The 18631-nt window shown below is 44.1% G+C and overlaps 1 protein-coding gene across 1 annotated transcript in view; it reads right to left on the bottom strand.

The window, feature by feature from the left end:
• Window positions 1-18631, bottom strand: part of dner (delta/notch-like EGF repeat containing) — a 302806-nt gene that overhangs the window by 43947 nt on the left and 240228 nt on the right. Inside the window, exon 7 of the mRNA XM_080185922.1 lies at window positions 15387-15500. Within this exon, the coding sequence (XP_080042048.1) occupies window positions 15387-15500 (114 nt within the window). The remainder of the gene's footprint in view (window positions 1-15386; window positions 15501-18631) is intronic.

The following is an 18631-nucleotide window of genomic DNA, read 5'->3' as shown; positions in this document are numbered from 1 at the left end:
CTATATTAAAATCCATTAAAAAACGGGCATGGTTGTTATCATGTCCTGTGGGAACCTTGATAGAGAAATTGCAAATATCTGTATTTACTGTTGCATGAAATTTATTTGGATAATCTTGCAGCTATGTCACTGGCAGTTGCAGTTAGGAGACTGCGCGTTAGGAATGGATAGTCAAGATACCATCCTCTCTGTGGAAGATGCAAATCAACAGTGAAATCATTTAGTTGTAGTCAATGTTGTTGCTGATTTTGGTGTCTTGCAGTAGGCAAGTTTTTATTCAAAGTACAAAGTGGTATCATGTACTGCGGCATCATAATATTTATTAAATCAATGAGAATTGAATTCTCCACCATTCTCCAGCAAATGAAAATGAAATTCCTCTCCATTCCTGACTAAATATACTATTACATTCTTTGATAAATGCATAAGATTCAACTAATCTATCATATAAATTAACATATAAGGGAGGCGGTGGCCTGGTTGCATTATCGCTTGACCATTAATCCAGAAACACAGCTAATGTTCTGGAGACCCGGATTTGAATCCCACCACGGCAGATGGTGGAATTTGAATTCAATGAAAAAAGTCTGGAATTAAGAATCTACTTATGACTGTGAAATTATTATCAATTGTTGGAAAAACCCATCTGGTTCACTGACGTCCTTTAGGGAAGGAAATCTGCCATCCTTACCCAGTCTGGCCTACATGTGACTCCAGAGCCACAGCAATGTGGTTGATCTCAAGGGCAACTAGGGATGGGCAATAAATGCTGGCCAGCCAGTGACACCCCGTGTCCCACGCATGAATTAAAAAAAGTATTAATCTGACCTTTCTCTTCACCCTACCAGTAACAGCAACATTTTATTCTGCACCCTCTCCTATGTACTCTATGAACGGTATGCTTTGCCTGTATAGCGCACAAAAAACAATACTTTCCATTGTATCCCTATATATGTTACCAAAAAAATCAAATAAAAAAAACTCAGTGAGGAATCTTTAAATGATCAGACAGCAAGTCGGAGTTTGTTTAGCGGTGAATTATTTGAAAAAAATACTTAGATAGCAACTCATCGCTTTGAGAATATCGCACTGCACTTCACACACTGACTCAGATTAAGGAGTGCAGTGCGGGTGAGAAAATGCTGCAACTATTCCATTCTAGCAATGTTCCACAAACAGCTGAAAGTCTTTTTTTAGTGACATTTGGCTGAGGATGAAGTGTGCGGGCATGGCAGTGTAGGGAGAATGCCTTCGGATAGTGCCGCTGGATAGACAGGGGCTCAGTTATCACATCTCTTCTGCTGCTAACAATGCAGCACTTCTCCATTATTGCACAGGAATGTCAGCCAAGATGACAGATTCACATTCTGGCACAGCACTCAAACCCACAATGGTCTCACGCAGACTTGAACTGAATTAACCTGACACATCACAGTAGTACATATCGATCACTTCTTTGGCAAGGATAAAGTAATAATTAAATCAGACAGAATGCTAATGCTGGGACTAAAATATCCCCCCGCCTTGTTTAGATTCTCCTGTGAAATGCAACATTCCTTACTATAGAGGATAGGCAGGAATCTGACCCAATATTGATCCGGGTCATTTTTCATGTGTCCCTGATGGCCACTTAAAACAGGAATTAGGCCCCTTACAAAATGTACAGAAATGTCTGCCTTAGGCCTAGAATATTGATTACAATGAGCTGCTCATCAAAGTCATATTAATCAGACCCGAAGCTTAATTATGGGCTGGCTTCAGCCTTCCTCGCTGGGGTACACACTCTGGGGGGTTAAAGTTGATCATCCCCAAAACTGAGTGGGGAATCGTGATGGGGTATCACTTCTGATGCACCAACTTAGTGCGGCCTACTAACATATGCAGCAATAAACTCCCTGATATCATAGATCACCGAATCCCTACGGTGCAGAAGGAGGTCATTCGGCCCTTCAAGTCTGCACTGACCACAATCCCAGCCAGGTCCTATTCCCATAATCCCATGTTGAGTGGAGGCAGGCCTCGGAAAGGGGCCTGTTATGTCGGTGCAGTAAGAGTGTCATTTAAAGTCCCAGCCTGCATTTCCAAAAGGAAGATGTATCCTGGCTGGAGCAGGTGCTGGAAGCGTTTGTGAAAGAGAATTTGACCAGGGCTGAGTGATGGTGAGAGCCAGCTCCAGGGCTCTCTGATGCTGCACAGGACCTTAGCATCGAAGGTGGGGAGAGGGACGAAACACCTCTATCCACAGTGGTCCACCAGGGGTCCCTCCGGACAAACTGTGAGAAAGCAGTGTGAGTGGACAGTGGTCAATGTCAGGGGTCAAAACTCAGGGTCCTGATTGCAGATTAGCTGGATTAGGCATGGCAAATGAACAGAGTTAAGTCTAAAGTTTAAGTTTTAAAGTTGTATTTATTTATTAGTGTCACAGTAGGCTTACATTGAAGTTACTGTCAAAATCCCCTAGTAGCCACACTCCGGCACCTTCCGGGTACACCGAGGGAGAATTTAGCACAGCCAATGCACTTAACCAGCATTCTTTCAGACTGTGGGAGGAAACCGGAACACCCAGAGGAAACCCATGCAGACATGGAGAGAACATGCAGACTCCACACAGACAGTGACCCAAGCCAAGAATTGAACTCATGTCCCTGGTGCTGTGAGGCAGCATTGCTAACCATTGTGCCTCCTACAGGAACTGGGTGGGGATAAGGTGGGGAGAGGGGAGTGCGTGGCTGGGTAAGATGACCTTTTGGATGGGCCAAATGGCCTCCTCCTGCACTATAGGGATTCCATGATCACAGTTGGATGGTTAGTTCACCATCAGCCTGGCCAGAACGGGGCTGGGCTGATTGCAAACCCCTCCTTCCTCTTCCTCCCTGTTAGCAGCTTGCTCTATACCTGGTGACAGGCGTAATGCTCTCTTGGTGGTGAGGATGGGCAGCATGCACCAGGTGCTGACCTGTGCTCCCACAAGCTCCCCCACAGGTAGCAGGAAGGTATTGTTTCAGCTTGCCAATGGTCTGCTATTTGGATTTCATTTCGCTGAGGGGTATTTGTTGTATCAATGCTGCCTTACTGGGAATCAGGAGGCAGTCGCTAAAGCAATGCCCTTCTCACCCAAACCCTCTGGCTTGTCATGTTGCCTGAAATGCAGACACACTGGATCATTACTGCTGTCAGGATATTTGGCATTTGACCTGCGTGACCCACAGCGTCTGGTCACACACCAAATGCATGTTGAGGGAATGGAAGCCCTTTCAGTTGTGACACATGTCCGAATTGACATGCTGCACCCGCAAAGTGACATGCATGCAGTCAATGACAACCTCTCCAATACTCCTTTCATCCCCCATGTGGGCATCATTGGCAAGAGCAGCATTTGTTGCCCATCTCCATTCACACGGAACATGAGAAAGCCTACAATTCTCATGAAGCTGGCATGTTCACTCTGCCAACTTCTCTCTGGTAAGAGAGAATGAAATATATTCAGCAGTCTTGGAATGCAAAACCTATGTGGCCCCCCCTTGGGCAACAGTGGAGGGAAAACTAGGAGTTTTTTTTGCGGGATGTGCGTGTTGCTGCCCAGTACTTTTTATCCATCCCTAATTGCTCTCCATTCGAGGGAGCATTTGAGAGACAATCACATTGCTATGGATCTGGAGTCACATGTAGGCCAGACCCGGTAAGGACAGCAGATTTCCTTCCCTAAAGGACATCAGTGAACCAGATGGGTTTTTACAACAATCAACAATGTTTTCTTGGTCATCAGTAGTTTCTTAATTCTAGGTTTTTTACTGAATTCAAATTTCACCATCTGCCATGGTGGGATTTGATCCCGGCTCCCCAGAACATTATCATGGGTCTCTGGATTCTAGTCTAGTGACAATACGACTAAGCTGCTGCATCCTAAATATGTTGCAGACATCTCTAGCTCCAGCCTGAATGGCAGCCAGACTCATCGCCATGGCCACCTTCATGGTCACAGGTATTGCAATCCTTATCCTGCTCCGATTTTGCACTTGTGGATGAAGAAGGTGACAGATTCAACAAGACGTCCTGTGCAAAGCACAGATATCTCACTCACTGTTCATCACTGAGGTTCAAGTCGGTAAATTTCCTCCCTGAGCTTCCTGCTTTCCATCCAGCTCCCCTTTCTCCCTCTTCCAGCAGCTTGTCCTGCTCTGTGTGACCTCTGTGCATTCTCTCTGTCTTGCAAACTATGTCTGAGGGAAAGTAGTTGTGCAGAATTCTTGAAGTCAGGACAAAAGCCTTCAGCACATGCCACCCACTCTCTGTAGATTTTAGCAGTTAGAAAGAATTCTAGAAACCATTAAAAATTATAGAATTGCAGCAACGGTCAGTGGAAACCAATTAGCAATTAACCCTTAAAAAGTTGAAGATGAGTAGCATCATACCTTCTTATTTTGTCAAGAATAGGATCTACATAGTAAAGCGGCACAGTGGCACAGTGATTAGCACTGCTGCCTCACAGCACCAGGGACCCAGGTTCAATTCCCCGCTTGGGTCACTGTCTGCGCAGTGTCTGCACATTCTCCCAGGTCTGTGTGGGTTTCCTCCGGGTGCTCCAGTTTTGTCCCACAGTCTGAAAGACGTGCTGGTTAGATATGTTGGCCGTGCTAAATACTCCCTCAGCGTACCTGAACTGACGCCAGAGTGTGACAATTGGGGGATTTTCATGGTAACTTCACTGCAGTGTTAATGTAAGCCTACTTGTGTCTAATAAATAAACTTTAATTTAGTTAAACCATGTCATTACAGTTTCTTCTTGTCTTTCTCCCAATTGTCATTTGGGTAAATCTGAAGATTTTAATTTATAATTATGCAGATGTTTCAAATCTGCATCCTGACCTTCAATGTCCAGGGAGGAGTTATATTTTAAACCTTTAATTTTTGACAATTCAACATCTGGACTATTGACATGAGGCAGCTGTACTGGATAGCTGTTATTGGAACTAAGTAATTAAATTTGTGATTATTGCATTCAGTTGAGTGATGATAGAGTGAGAAAAACACCTCCTTTCAAATGTGAACAAACAAGAATGCAAAGCTCGACAAACTTATCTCATACTGAGCATTCTTTAAAATGAGCTTCTGTCAGTAAAATGGTGTTGCTATATTAATGCACCATGTCAAAGATTATATTGCTCTCTTAACATTCTCTGCACAGTAAACCCCGAATCTCAGACAGGTTTTGAGCCTAAATTGGCAGTTCTGTTCAGAAGCCAAAAAAATTGAACACTTTAGCGTTTTATTTTCCAGTGCTGCTTGGTTGCAATAAATAAATATAGTGCAGGTGGAGCACGTTCTTACATGTTCTGCGCTGTGCCGGCGTTGGACTGGGGTGGGCACAGTTGTTGTTGTTCGTCCATCATCGTCGATGAGTACCTCGACACCATTAGTCATTTTGAGGCTGGATGCGGTGTGTCCGAAGATGACTGATCAGGCCAATTCGGGCACGGAATGCCCTGGCACATATTGGGCAGACCTGTGTAGGCACTGTAGTTGTTGCACTGGTGGCTCTGGACTTGCACAGCTCGCATTTAAGTTGTGCTTCAGCATTGCACCTTGCTTCATTGACAGCCCTTGTGGATGAGGCAGCGCCAGGTAGGGCGGTTTTGTGCCAGTGTTTCCCAGGTAGTCGTGTCAATGTCAAGCGACTTCGGGGAGGCCTTGAGTGTGTCTTTGTAACATTTCTTCTACCCGCCATGCAAGTGTCTTCCGGCAGAGAGTTCCCCAAAGAGGAGCTGCTTGGGTATGCGTTCATCTGGCATACGGGTGGGTTGGGGTGGGCACAGTAAGAAGTCTCACAACACCAGGTTAAAGTCCAACAGGTTTATTTGGAATCACGAGCTTTCGGAGCGCTGCTCCTTCATCAGGTGAGTGGGGGTTAGTCACAAACATGGCGATATTTAGATACAACCACAATTGCAAGATAATGGTTGGAATGTGAGTCTTTACAAGTAGTCAAGTCTTTACAGGTATAGATAGTGTGAGTGGAGAGAGGGATAATCACAGGTTAAAGAGGTGTGTCTTTGCCTGTTTATAAGAATAATGGTGGTTCCTAAAGGAGGTGTGTTTCCCACTCTACCACCACTCAGCCGGATGCAAGTTTTAACATGAATTTAATTGCTTCGTCCCAATAACAGCAATCACGTCCAGCTGGCTTTTGTCAATAAGTCCAGATGCTGAACTGCCGTAAGTTAGGAGCTAAAGATTATAGTTCTGTCCCAGACATGAAAGATCAGGGAGCAATTTTTGAGACAGCTACATGATTATAAACTCAAATCTTTACATTTGTCCAAGAGATTTGTGCGCGAACAAATTGGAGGAACTGCTAACGAAACAGTCAGTTTGTGCAGGTTCCAATATAGCAAAGCACAAGGCTGATAACTGGTGAAGGCAGAAGGTTGGTGGGAAATGCAAGATTGTGTTGTACGCTTGGTAAATGTATTAAATAAATCTGTGGAGAACTAGTTTACCTAACAGTGGTAGCTTGGCCCATTTAAGGGACGGCTATTGGTGGGTCACGGGATCCCTCTGGGGCCTATCAGGAGGAAGTGTGTGAACCCCACCTATTGGGTGTTAGGGTGCAGGCCCTGGTAGGAGGGAACCTTTACTATGAAACTGGGAGTGGGTGGAATTAGACCTATACTTTCATTGAGCTTGTAAAAAAAAATTAATTTTATCTTTCCTTCAATCAATCTCCATTGTGATTCAAGGTTTCCTTGTTGTGATAACTCCCACCATATCATTAACAAACAGCAGAAAATAGAAAATGCAGGTCAATGTGCGCATCAATCTCTAATATCATTGCACACAATACATGCTCTCCAATGTCCTTCCGACCTTTGCCTTGCTGCTCCTCTCTATGCCTTTCCTATTTGTTTCTACTTCAATCCTCCTTCCTTTGGGATGGGTAGTGGCGGGCAGCCTGGTGTTTAAGTTTATTTATTGGTGTCACTTGTAAGCTTACATTAACACTGCAATGAAGTTACTGTGAAAATCCCCTAGTCGCCACACTCCGGTGCCTGTTTGGATGCACTGAGGGAGAATTTAGCATGGCCAATGCGCCTAACCAGTCTTTCAGACTGTGGGAGGAAACCAGAGCACCCGGAGGAAACCCATGCAGACACAAGGAGAACTCTACACAGACAGTGACCCAAGCCAGGCATCAAACCTGGGTCCCTGGCAGCCGTGCTAACCACTGTGCCACCCTACATATGTCTCAATAAGAGTACCAGTGGGCACTCTGATTGAGCCTCCCATTTCACGGTGTGATAATACTGTTACAAGGAGTTAGTAGATTTGGGAATCATACAACTCAGATGCAGGAAATTCTCCTGGAAAGGAGGAGAATTGCCCATGTTAGCTATTTCATGTTTAGGTCGTAGAAGGCTTAATGGACTTTTGTTCATAAATGGGAAAGGGGCCCTAGCATCTGAAAAGCTCTCTGGAACCTTCGCAGCTATCATATGCTAACTATATTTAAAGTGGGGTTAAGTCCATGGGAAGACTGTTGCTTAGTTGGAACTGAAATAGTGATAAGTTAGAAATTAGTGTCCTTTTATCCACATTTAAAGATTGGTCAACCGTTAAGAGTCACACTGTTTCATTTTGTTTGAGCTATATGTAAGCTGTGTTATGAATAAAACTTGTTCTGATAAAAGATCTCTAATTTGTCAATAGAATCATCCTATCCTCATATTTATGCCAAAAATAAAACAAATGTTGTAGTGTAATTTGACTTCATGACAACCTCAGGGTTCGGGTCTGGAATCATAACAGCTAGCCCACCCTATAACCATAAATGGCTACCTGTGAGAAAATCACGAGTAAAGTCCCCCCACAGCCACTTCTGCGTTCCCGACCCAGAATTCAGTCAGTGTTCCAACAATCTTGGCAAAATCTGGTCCAGTGCATGCAACATGCTCACGGGAAAGTCTAGTTTAAAAGTCTTGCACATTGTGCACCTAGTCACATACTTTCTGTAATGCTTCCTCCAATCCTTCTGGGTGACACTTTTAGTCACACTTAATTATAATCAAATTTATTCTAATTTAGGCAAATTTATTCTGCTTCACCTGATTGAGTCATCCTTATCATGCAATTGACTCACAGCCCTGACTTCCATTTAACAGATGTAACAGGTCATGGAGAGGTTAATGCAAACCAAAAATGATTGAGCAATGCAGAATGTGGCTAGCATGAGGGGAATTGTGGCCATAGGAATTTTCACTCTCCTGAAGATGTGTATGACTTTCAGCAGTGTGACTGGGAGTTTAGTCATGATATTATGCTTGATGATTCTATTTAAGGTCTCAAAGTTCTGTTGCTGTTGAATTCTGTGTACAAATTCTGTCTACTCGGTTTGTCTCCCAAGAATTTGGCTTGTCAGCCTGACACATTGCTGGCTGTGAAATGATGTGGTCTCACGTCAGTGCCCATTGAAAACTTCCTGTAGCTCTGCTTCTCATAGCCAGAAATCTCCTGTTTCTTTGATATTGTTGGTTCTCCCTTGGATAATACTTCATATGAAACCAGTGACTGCTGACCTATCTTCCAGACGTCTTCACAGGGGAAGCAGACAGGTTCTGGAAGGGGCTTTCTGTTTAATCTGACAGACTCTTCAAATGCAACAAGATCAGGACAATATCCAGCCTTGGGAGACAAGTGGCAGTAACATTCGTGCCACACAAATGCCAGGCAATGACCATCACCAATAAGAGACACTCTCACCACCGGTCCTTGACATTCAATGGTGTAACCATCACTGAATCTCCCACTGTCAACATCCTTGGGGTTACCATTGACCTGAAACTCAACTGGACTCACCACATAAATATAATGGCTACAAGAGCAGGCCAGAGGCTAGGAATACTGCAACAAGTAATTCACCTCCTGACTCCCCAGAGCCTGTCCGCCATCTACAAGGCACATGTCAGGAGTGTGATGGAATATTCCCCACTTGCCTGGATGGGTGCAGCTCCGACAACACTCAAGAAGCTTGAACCCGGGACAAAGCAGCCTGCTTGATTGGCACCACATCTGCAAACATCCACTCCCTCCACCACCGAAGCTCTGTAGCAGCAGTGTGTACTATCTACAAGGTGCACTGTCGCAATTCACCAAAGATCCTTACTCAGCACCTTCCAAACCCACAACCTCATCCATCCAGAAGGCTAAGGGCAGCAGATACATGGGAACACTGCCACTGCAAGTTCCTCTCCAAGCTGCTCACCATCCTGACTTAGAAATATATTGCCATTCCTTCGCAGTTGCTGGGTCAAATTCCTGGAATTCATGGAGTCAAACCACAGCAGCGTTTCAAGAAGGCAGTTCACAATCACCTTCTCAAGGACAACTAGGGATGGGCAATAAATGCTGGCCGGCCAGCGACGTCCCGTCCCATGAATGAATATTAAAAAACCTCCCTCCTCCAATTGCTGTGTAAACTCAATGTTGTTTCACAATATGGTCAAAGATCCTGAATTCCAGCAAGCTATGTTGGTTTATTATTTCAGAGTTGTGAAATTGGATTATGATGTTTCTGGGCATTCTAACTCTTCCCTAATTAGTGGTCTGATAAATAATAATTATAGATATAAAAAGATGTTCTGAATTGGATGAGCATCTTCTGTATTTATTGGTCATTACCACTCATTATACCTCTAATATATGTGGGCACACCGCACTCCCTTGTTGGCACCACTACTGGAAATCTCACGACAAGTTACAATTCCCCAGTGCTTCTCAAATGCTGGGAAAATGTTGAATTTGTATTAAGCAGAGGAGAAAAAAAAAGGAAAACATGGTTAGGGTGAGAAACTAAAGTCACGGCTGAAGAGAGAGGTTGTGAGAAGGTTTTTGTGAGCAGGGAGGGAGATGCCAAAGGGAATTAGGCAGGAAACTCTGGAAGTGAGAAATACCGGAGTTGAATGCCTGAGGCTGTTTCCCCAATCGTCTGTCAATTTATTTGGTGGAAGAAATACGGAAGCCAGAGCAAATTGCTGTAAACAGGACTGAGAGCAGGTGCTCTTCACAAGAGAGTGGTGTACGTTATTGGAGGGAGACAGTAGAGGTGATTGGTAATATCAATGTCGCTTCAAGCACTGCTCCTCCAGGGTCAGAAGGAGTCCAACTACTTCCTGACAAGTACTAAATTATCTACACACTGATTAGCATTCCCTACCACTCAGATAGTCTCCACTCTGCAACCTAGCTCACTTTCCATTTCTGTATCTGGGTGCATGGGACTTTGTTTCTGCAAAAGGCAATAACTGCAAATCCTCAATCACCCTGAGTCAAAACCATACACAACTCGACTTAAAGGGATGATGCACCACCTTAAGTTTTCATCATGGCATGCACTGCCTTAGCTGAAAATGTATCTTTCCACCATTGGGGAGGCGATGGCCTAGTGGTGTTATTACTAGACTATTAACCCAGAAACTCAGCTAATGTTTGGGGACCCAGATTCGAATCCTGCCACAGCAGATGGTGGAATTGAATTCAATAAAACATGTCTGGAATTAAGAATCTACTGGTGACCAAGAAACGATTGTCAGAAAAACCTGTCTGATTCACTAATGTCCTTTAGGGAAGGAAATCTGCTGTCCTTACCTGGTCTGGCCTAATGTGATTCCAGAGCCACAGCAATGGAAAAATGCTGCTGCCATCAGACTTTTGAATGGACTTACTTTGCATTAAGTTGATCTTTCCCTACACCCTAGGTATGACTGTAACACTACATTCTGCACCCTCTCCTTTCCTTCTCTATGAATGGTATGCTTTGTCTGTATAGTAAGAAACAATACATTTCACCGTATACTAGTACATGTGACAATAATAAATCAAATCAAGGTGCAGACAATGCGAGTGGAGAGAAGGTTAAGTACGGGTTAAAGAGATGTGTATTGTCTCCAGGCAGGACAGTTAGTGAGATGTTGCAAGCCCAGGCAAGTCGTGGGGGTTACAGATAGTGCGACATGAACCCAAGATCCCGGTTGAGGCCATCCTCATGTGTGTAGAACTTGGCTATCAGTCTCTGCTCAGCGATTCTGTATTGTCGTTCACCTTGAAGGCTGCTTGGAGAAGGCTTACCTGAAGATCAGAAGCTGAACGCCCTTGTCTGCTGAAGTGTTCCCAGACAGGAAGAGATAACTCCTGCCTGGCAAGTGTCGATCAGTGTCCATTCATCTGTGTTATAGCGTCTGCTTGGCCTCACCAATGTACCATGCCTCGGGACATCCTTTCCTGCAGCGTATTTGGTAAACAATGTTGGCCGAGTTGCAAGAGTATGTACCATGTACCTGGTGGATGGTGTTCTCACGTGAGATGAGGGCATCTGTGTTGATGATCTGGCACATCTTACAGAGGTTGCTGTGGCAGGGTTGTGTGAGAACACCATCCACCAGGTACATGGTACATACTCTTGCAACTCGGCCAATGTTGTCTACCTGATATGCTGCAGGAAAGGATGTCCCGAGGCATGGTACATTGGTAAGGCTATGTAGACGCTACGACAATGGATGAATGGGCACCACTCGACAATCACCAGGTAAGAATGTTCCCTTCCAGTTGGGGAACTTCAGCAGTCACGGGCATTCAGCCTCTGATCTTTGGATAAGCATTCTCCAAGACGGCCTTCAAGACAAACGACAACGCAGGATCGCTGAGCAGAAACTGATACAGTAAAAAGTCTGACAACACCAGGTTTTAGTCCAACCTATTTATTTGATAATATACCCACATCAGAAACTGATAGCCAAGTTTGCACACATGAGGATGGCTTCAACTGGGATCTTGGGTTCATGTCACACTATCTGTAACCCCCATGAATTGCCTGGACTTGCAAAATCTCACTAACTGTCCTGGCTTGAGACAATTCACACCTCTTTAGCCTGTGATTATCCCTCTCTCTGCTCGCATTGTCTGCACCTGTAAAGACTTGATTACCTGTTAAGACTCAATTTACAACCATTACCTTGTAAAGTGAGTCTGTATCTACATATGCCTTGTTTGTGAACCCAATCCTCCACTCACCTGATAAAGGGGCAGCGCTCCGAAAGCTCGTGCCAACAAATAAACCTGTTGGACTTTAACCTGCTGTTGTGAGACTTCTAACTCTCATTGAATGGCAGAAGAGATTTGAGAGATTAAATGGCCTACTTCTGTTACTATGGCCGGAATTTTACTGGCACATCCACCCCGGAATTGGGATGGTGCAGCTTGCAGAACAGAATTCTCCGTTGGCCTTGGGCAGGATTTTACAAGCCTCGCCAATGTTCCTAACGCTTAGACATAGCCTCCCCTTGGCTCCATTTTCAGGAGGTGGATTAACTTACGCTGAGCCTTTGAAGAATTTCATTGGGAAAATATATAAATATTTCACTTTGTTTATTCCTCCCTAAAATGGATAGCAAATCGGAGTCAGATCCAAAGCATTTGACAAAATCTCTAAACTCAACGTCAAGACAGTCACTAAATGGAAGCTGGATGCTTCCCCAGAGGGAGAAAGGTGTCAGCATCTTTTAGTAGCTGACTGAACAATAGAATTTACAAAACGATGACAGCAAGATGTCTCTCTCAGACTAATAGCCTGCGAGATTCTGCTGACTGCTCTGACAAGATTGCCATTTATGATTACAATTCGGCCGTGTGTAATATAGAATGTAGCGCAAAGTATAAAAGTAGAGGAGAAAATAATGGCTTGGCAAGGGGCTCGCACTGCTAATTAGAACATTTCAGTACAGGAATTTTTAAAAGTCAAATTTTTAAAGTACTTCAATCACAACTTGAAATGACAACAACAATGTAAGGAGTCACATTAATTATGCCTACCACTGTTAAGTGGAGAATTATGACAGGTTTGTAACAACGATATAACAACTCTTGCATTACTTCTGCCTGCGAGAAATAACTGAGGCTGATATTAGAAGTATCCAGTTAGTCTGTTGCAGAGGAAGCAGACAGATGATTAACATTGGCATATTGGCCAACGCTATTATATATTACTGTTGGATTTCTATTCATAAGGTCCTGTCTCTCCTAAAACACACAGCTATTGTTCATTGTCTTCTGCTATGGATCCCATCTATTTGGACATCATCGAAATCTCTTGCATTGCATTCTGTGAGGTTGGACGAAAAGCTGCCTTGCACCTGATTTGAACTTAAACGCTTACTATGCAACAAAACAAATTTGTTCTATTCCCACAGAAAGCGTTTCTTTTTCTTTATCCCATTATTTATTGGATTTCTTTTTGTTGGGCATAGAACACACAGATTTAATGTGATGGTCAGCTGCTTCAGCAGGTTATATTGAATAAACATTACAATTTGGCTCCAGATTGATAATACCTTAGGAGAGCCTCATTGTGTAAGATGGACCCTTTGCCTAGCAGATAATTTACTGTATTTTGACACATCGTTGAATCAATCAATTTTTCGTGTCCCAAGTATCAGACATTGCTCTCTGGCTAATATAGTTACTGAGGTAAAATTTAACTTCAGCGGGGGCACAAGTGGTCTCCGACTGTTTATTACCCAAATGGTTTTGGTGCAAATTTCACTTCTGCTTTTCTCGACACAAAAGTTGAGGAGACCACATGGTCATATTCCAGTAAGCAGATTGTATAACAGTCACAAGGATTCTTTACCTGATCCTGAGATCTTGTTAAATTTACATGGAAACATTGCAGATAGGAGCAGGAGGAGGCCATTTTTCCCTTTGAGCCTGCTCCACTATTCATCACAAATCATGGCTGATCTTCCAACTCAATAGTCTAATCCTGCTTTCTCCCCATAACCTTTGATCCCATTTGTCCCAAGTGCTATATCTAGCTGCCTCTTGAATACTTAGATATTGGTACAAATAAAAACATGCTCTGATCTGTAGGGGACATGAGGTCCACTTACAAGAAGGCCCCAAACAAAGCAAAACTAAAATGGTTCTATTTACCCAAATACATAATGATAACTTTAGTAAATATGTCACACTGCAGATTCTTTAATGTAGACCTGGGCCGGAACTTTCCGGTTGTTCGCGCCAATGGGATTTTCTGGTCCCGTTGCAGTGAATGGAGATTTGGCTGAGTGCCAAATTCACCATCGCGCTTGAAGCAGCGATAGGGCCCGATCGCCCGGAAAATTCCAGCGGTGGGCTTCATTCAGTTACATTGGGGAATTTTACCCAGCTAATAAAGTGTGCCTGAGCATAAAGGTATTAATTATTCTAGTTAAGGTACTAACTATCTTTACATACCGTTTATGATGCAGTGTTTGAAAAGCTCTTGTAGAATTCAGTGAAATTCCACATTTGTGGAGGAACTTGCCTATTTTCTTTATAATTAAATACCTGAAAGTTCAAAGTTTATTTATTTGTGTCACAAGCAGGCTTACATTAACACTGCAATGTACGTTAACACTACTGTGAAAATTCCCTGATCGTCACAGTCCGGCACCTATTCAGGTACACTGAGGAAGAATGTAGCATGGCCAATGTCCCTAACCAGCACACAGAAACATAGAAACTAGAAGCAGGAGTAGGCCGTTCAGCCCTTTGAAACTGCTCTGCCATCCATTTTGATTATGACTGATCCTCGAATTCAATATCCTGATCCCCTCCTTCCTCCCATATCCCTTCATCCCTTTAGCCCCAAGAGCTATATCAAATTTCTTCTTGAAATCAGACAACATTTTGGCATCAACTCATTTCTGTGGTAGTGAATTCCACACGTTCACCATTTTCTGGGTGAAGAAGTTCCTCCTCATCTCAGTTTTAAAAGATTTACCCTTTTCCTCAAAGATTTACCCTTTTCCTATGACCCCTAGTTCTGGACTCCCCCACTATTGGGAACATTCTTTTTGAATCCACCTCTTGGAATTTTATAAGTTTCTATGTGATCCCCTCTCACTTTTCTAAACTGCAGTGAATATAATCCCAACCAACTTAATCTTTCCTGATATGACAGGCCTGCCGTCCCAGGAATCAACCTAGTAAACCTTCACTGTACTCCCTCTATAACAAGGATATCCTTCCTCAGATAAGGGCAGCAAAACTGTACACAATTCTCCAGGTATAATAGTCCCTAATATTCCATCTTCGGACTATGAGAGGAAACCGGATCACCCAGAGGAAACCCACACAGACATGGGAAAAACGTGCAAGCTCCACACAGATGGTGACCCAAGCTGGGAGTCAAACCCGGGTCTCTGGTGATGTGCGGCAGCAGGGCTAACCACTGTGCCACCGTGCCTACTTGAGGGTGGCAGGATATATCCCAAGGAATCAGTTCCCTTTGGACACTTCCGCTTTGGATACATCACTGAGGAAGATTTGAAGCAATGCTTCTCAGGTTCAATGCCTACCTTCTGGACACAGACAGCTGTAACCAGTGGCCCTGTTCATGCAGGTGGCTCCATTTTCACACGGCTGTGACACACAATGATCGATTTGGGACTGGCACAGTTCTCCTGTGTAACCTGGTAACACATTAAAAAGATCCATTAGATAGAACTATTTCTCATATTAGAAAGTGCCATCAGGAAAGTAATCCTGAAAAAGGTTGCCATTGCTCAGTACCGAGTCTGCAAAAAAAATTTCTGCATCACTTAGCTTCATTACATTCATACTTTCAAAGTAAAACACCTTTTGTCTTTGGGAACGAAACAGTATCCTGGCCAACATTTATTCAAAGAACAAAGAAAATTACAGCACAGGAACAGGCCCTTCAGCCCTCCAAGCCTGCACAGACCATGCTGTCCAACTGAACTAAAACCCCCTACGCTTCCAGGGACCATATCCCTCTATTCCCATCCTATTCATGTATTTGTCCAGACGTCCCTTAAAAGTCACTTTCGTATCTGCTTCCTCTACCTCCACCTGCAGCGAGTTCCAGGCACTCACCACCCTCTGTGTAAAAATCTTAACTCGTACATCTCCTTTAAACCTTGCCTCTCACACCTTAAAGGGAGCCAGGTGACTTCTTGCAAGCTGTGCTCAGCATACCTTCTAATTCTATCTTTTACTCTCATTATGACTGTAACACTACATTCTGCACTCTCTCGTTTCCTTCTCTATGAACGGCGTGTTTTGTCTGTATAGCGCACAAGAAACAATACTTTTCACTGTACACCAATACGTGTGACAATAATAAATCAAATCAAATTAAACCTATGCCCCCTAGTAATTGACCCTTCCATTTGGGAAAAAGCTTCTGACTATCCACTCTGTCCATGTCCCTTATAATCTTGTAGACTTCTACCCTCAACCAATATTAGTACAACAGAAAATCTGATCATTTAACTCTAACTTTGTTGATCCAATCAGTGGCACATGCTTATTGTAAAGATTAATAACTTACACATGTATTGTTTATTTGTTTGAATATTTTATGACATAGTAGGAGGTGGCACTGTGACACAATGGTTAGCACTGCTGCCTCACAGTGCCAGGGACCCAGGTTCAATTCCAGCCTTGGGTCACTCTCTGTGTGGAGTTTGCATGTTCTCCCTGTGTCGGCGTGAGTTTCCTCCGGGTGCTTCAGTTTCCTCCCACACTCCAAAGATGTGTGGGTTAGGTTGATTGGCCGTGCTAAATTGGCCCTTAGAGTCAGGGGGATAAATATGTGGGGTTATGGGATAAGGGCCTGGGTGGGATTGTTGTCAGTGCAGACTTGACAGACCTCCTTCTGAACTATAGAGATTGCATGATTCGAGTGTGGTTTCATACAAGACCTGTGCCACTGCTGATGCCGGAACCCTTGTTCAATGCTGGAAGGTACACCGGCTGGTTGAACAGTATATTTATATTGTTGGTTCTCACCTCGAGTCAGTTCCACAGCTGTGCTTTTTGGTTTGTGCATAAATCTATGAACTGCGATTCCTACAATTTCAGCAGGGGTTCTCTAATCTGTTGCAACATTGGCGGGTGCCCAGCAGAACAGCAGCTACACTGTTCTCTGAGGTCTCCACTGCTCTGCCTGCAAGGCTACAACAAGAAATCAGTGAACCCCTGTGGAAATCCTACCCCAGACACTCCAGGGTTCTGTAAATCCAGTGAATAAATAATGTAACACTGAGCCATACATACCAGGTCCCCGACCTAATCCTCCATTTGTGTTGAGATAACTATTCACATCTTGGGGAGAGGCAGCTGGCTTCAGAGACAAAGGTGAGCTCAGCCTCCGAACTCACCATCACTAAAGTTTCTGATTCCCACATCGGGAGTGTACCTGCCTCTGCTGCTGGAACTTTCATTCAGGCCTTTGTTACCTCAAAGCTTGACTTTGAATTCCAATGTCTTCCTGGTTAGCATTCCACCTTGAACCCTCCGTAAACTTGAGTGCATCCAGGACCTGTCTCCCAACTTGCACTAACTCCGCTCACACCTCACCTGTGATCACTGAGCATTAGCCCTTGGTTTGGTCTCTGTACAACTTCGCCCCACTCCTCTCTGCAATCCCTAAAGCCCTCCAATGTTTTAATTCCTACTTTTCTAAAGTGTGGAGATGCTGGCATTGGACTGGGGTGGGCACAGTAAGAAGTCTCACAAGACCAGCTTAAAGTCCAACAGGTTTATTTGGAATCACGAGCTTTTGGAGCACTGCTCCTTCTTCAGTGAGTGGAGAGTTGGGTTCACGAACATGGCATATATAGACAGAGACTCAATCGCAAGATAATGGTTGGAATGCGAGTCTTTTCAGGTAATGAAGTCTTTACAGTTACAGATAGTGCGAGTGGAGAGTGATTCCAAATAAACCTATTGGACTTTAACCTGGTGTTGTGAGACTTCTTGCTGTGCCTACCTTTCTAAAGTTTAATTATTAGTGTCACAAGTAAGATTACATTCAAACTGCAATGAAGTTACTGTGACGATGACCTGGTCACCACACTCCAGCGCCTGTTCGGGTACACTGAGGGAGAACTTAGCATGATCAATGCACCTAACCAGCACGCCTTTTAAACTATGGGAGGAAACTGGAGCACCCAGAGGAATCCCACACAGACATGGAGAGAACATATAGACTCCACACAGACATCGACCCAAGCCAGGAATTGAACCTGGGTCCCTGGCTCTGTGCGACAGCAGTGCCAACCACTGTACCACTATGCTGCTGGTGGTGAGCTGTCTGTTTGAACCATTGCAGTCCTTGTGCTGAAGGTACATCCATGAGATTTGATCCAGTGACAGTGATGGAATGGCGATATAGTGCCAACTGAAGAAAGTGAGTAGCTTGGAGGAGAACTTGCAAGTAGTGATGTTCCTGTGCATCTGTTGCCCCTGTCCTTCTAGATGGTGGGGATATTAGGTTTGGGAGGTGCTATCTAAGGATCCTTTGTGAGTTGCTGCAGTGCATCTGGGAGATGGTACACACTGCTGCCACTAGGCATCAGTGACGGAGGGAATGAATGTTGAAGGTGGTGACTTGGGTGCCAATCAAATGGGATGTTTTGTCCTGGATTGTGTGATTGGACCTGTTATTGGAGTATTATTGAAGCTGCATTTATCAGGCAAGTGGAGAGTACGCCATCATACTCCTGATGATAGTGGAGTTGGTGGGCAGGCTTTGGGGATTCAGGAGCAGAGTTATTCACTGTAGGATTCCCAGCCT

Source organism: Carcharhinus amblyrhynchos, chromosome 3, assembly GCF_965287045.1.
Source record: "Carcharhinus amblyrhynchos chromosome 3, sCarAmb.v2.hapA, whole genome shotgun sequence".
NCBI lineage: Eukaryota > Metazoa > Chordata > Chondrichthyes > Carcharhiniformes > Carcharhinidae > Carcharhinus > Carcharhinus amblyrhynchos.
Note: the sequence above shows the minus strand (reverse complement) of the source record. Positions and strands in the feature narration are given on the sequence as shown.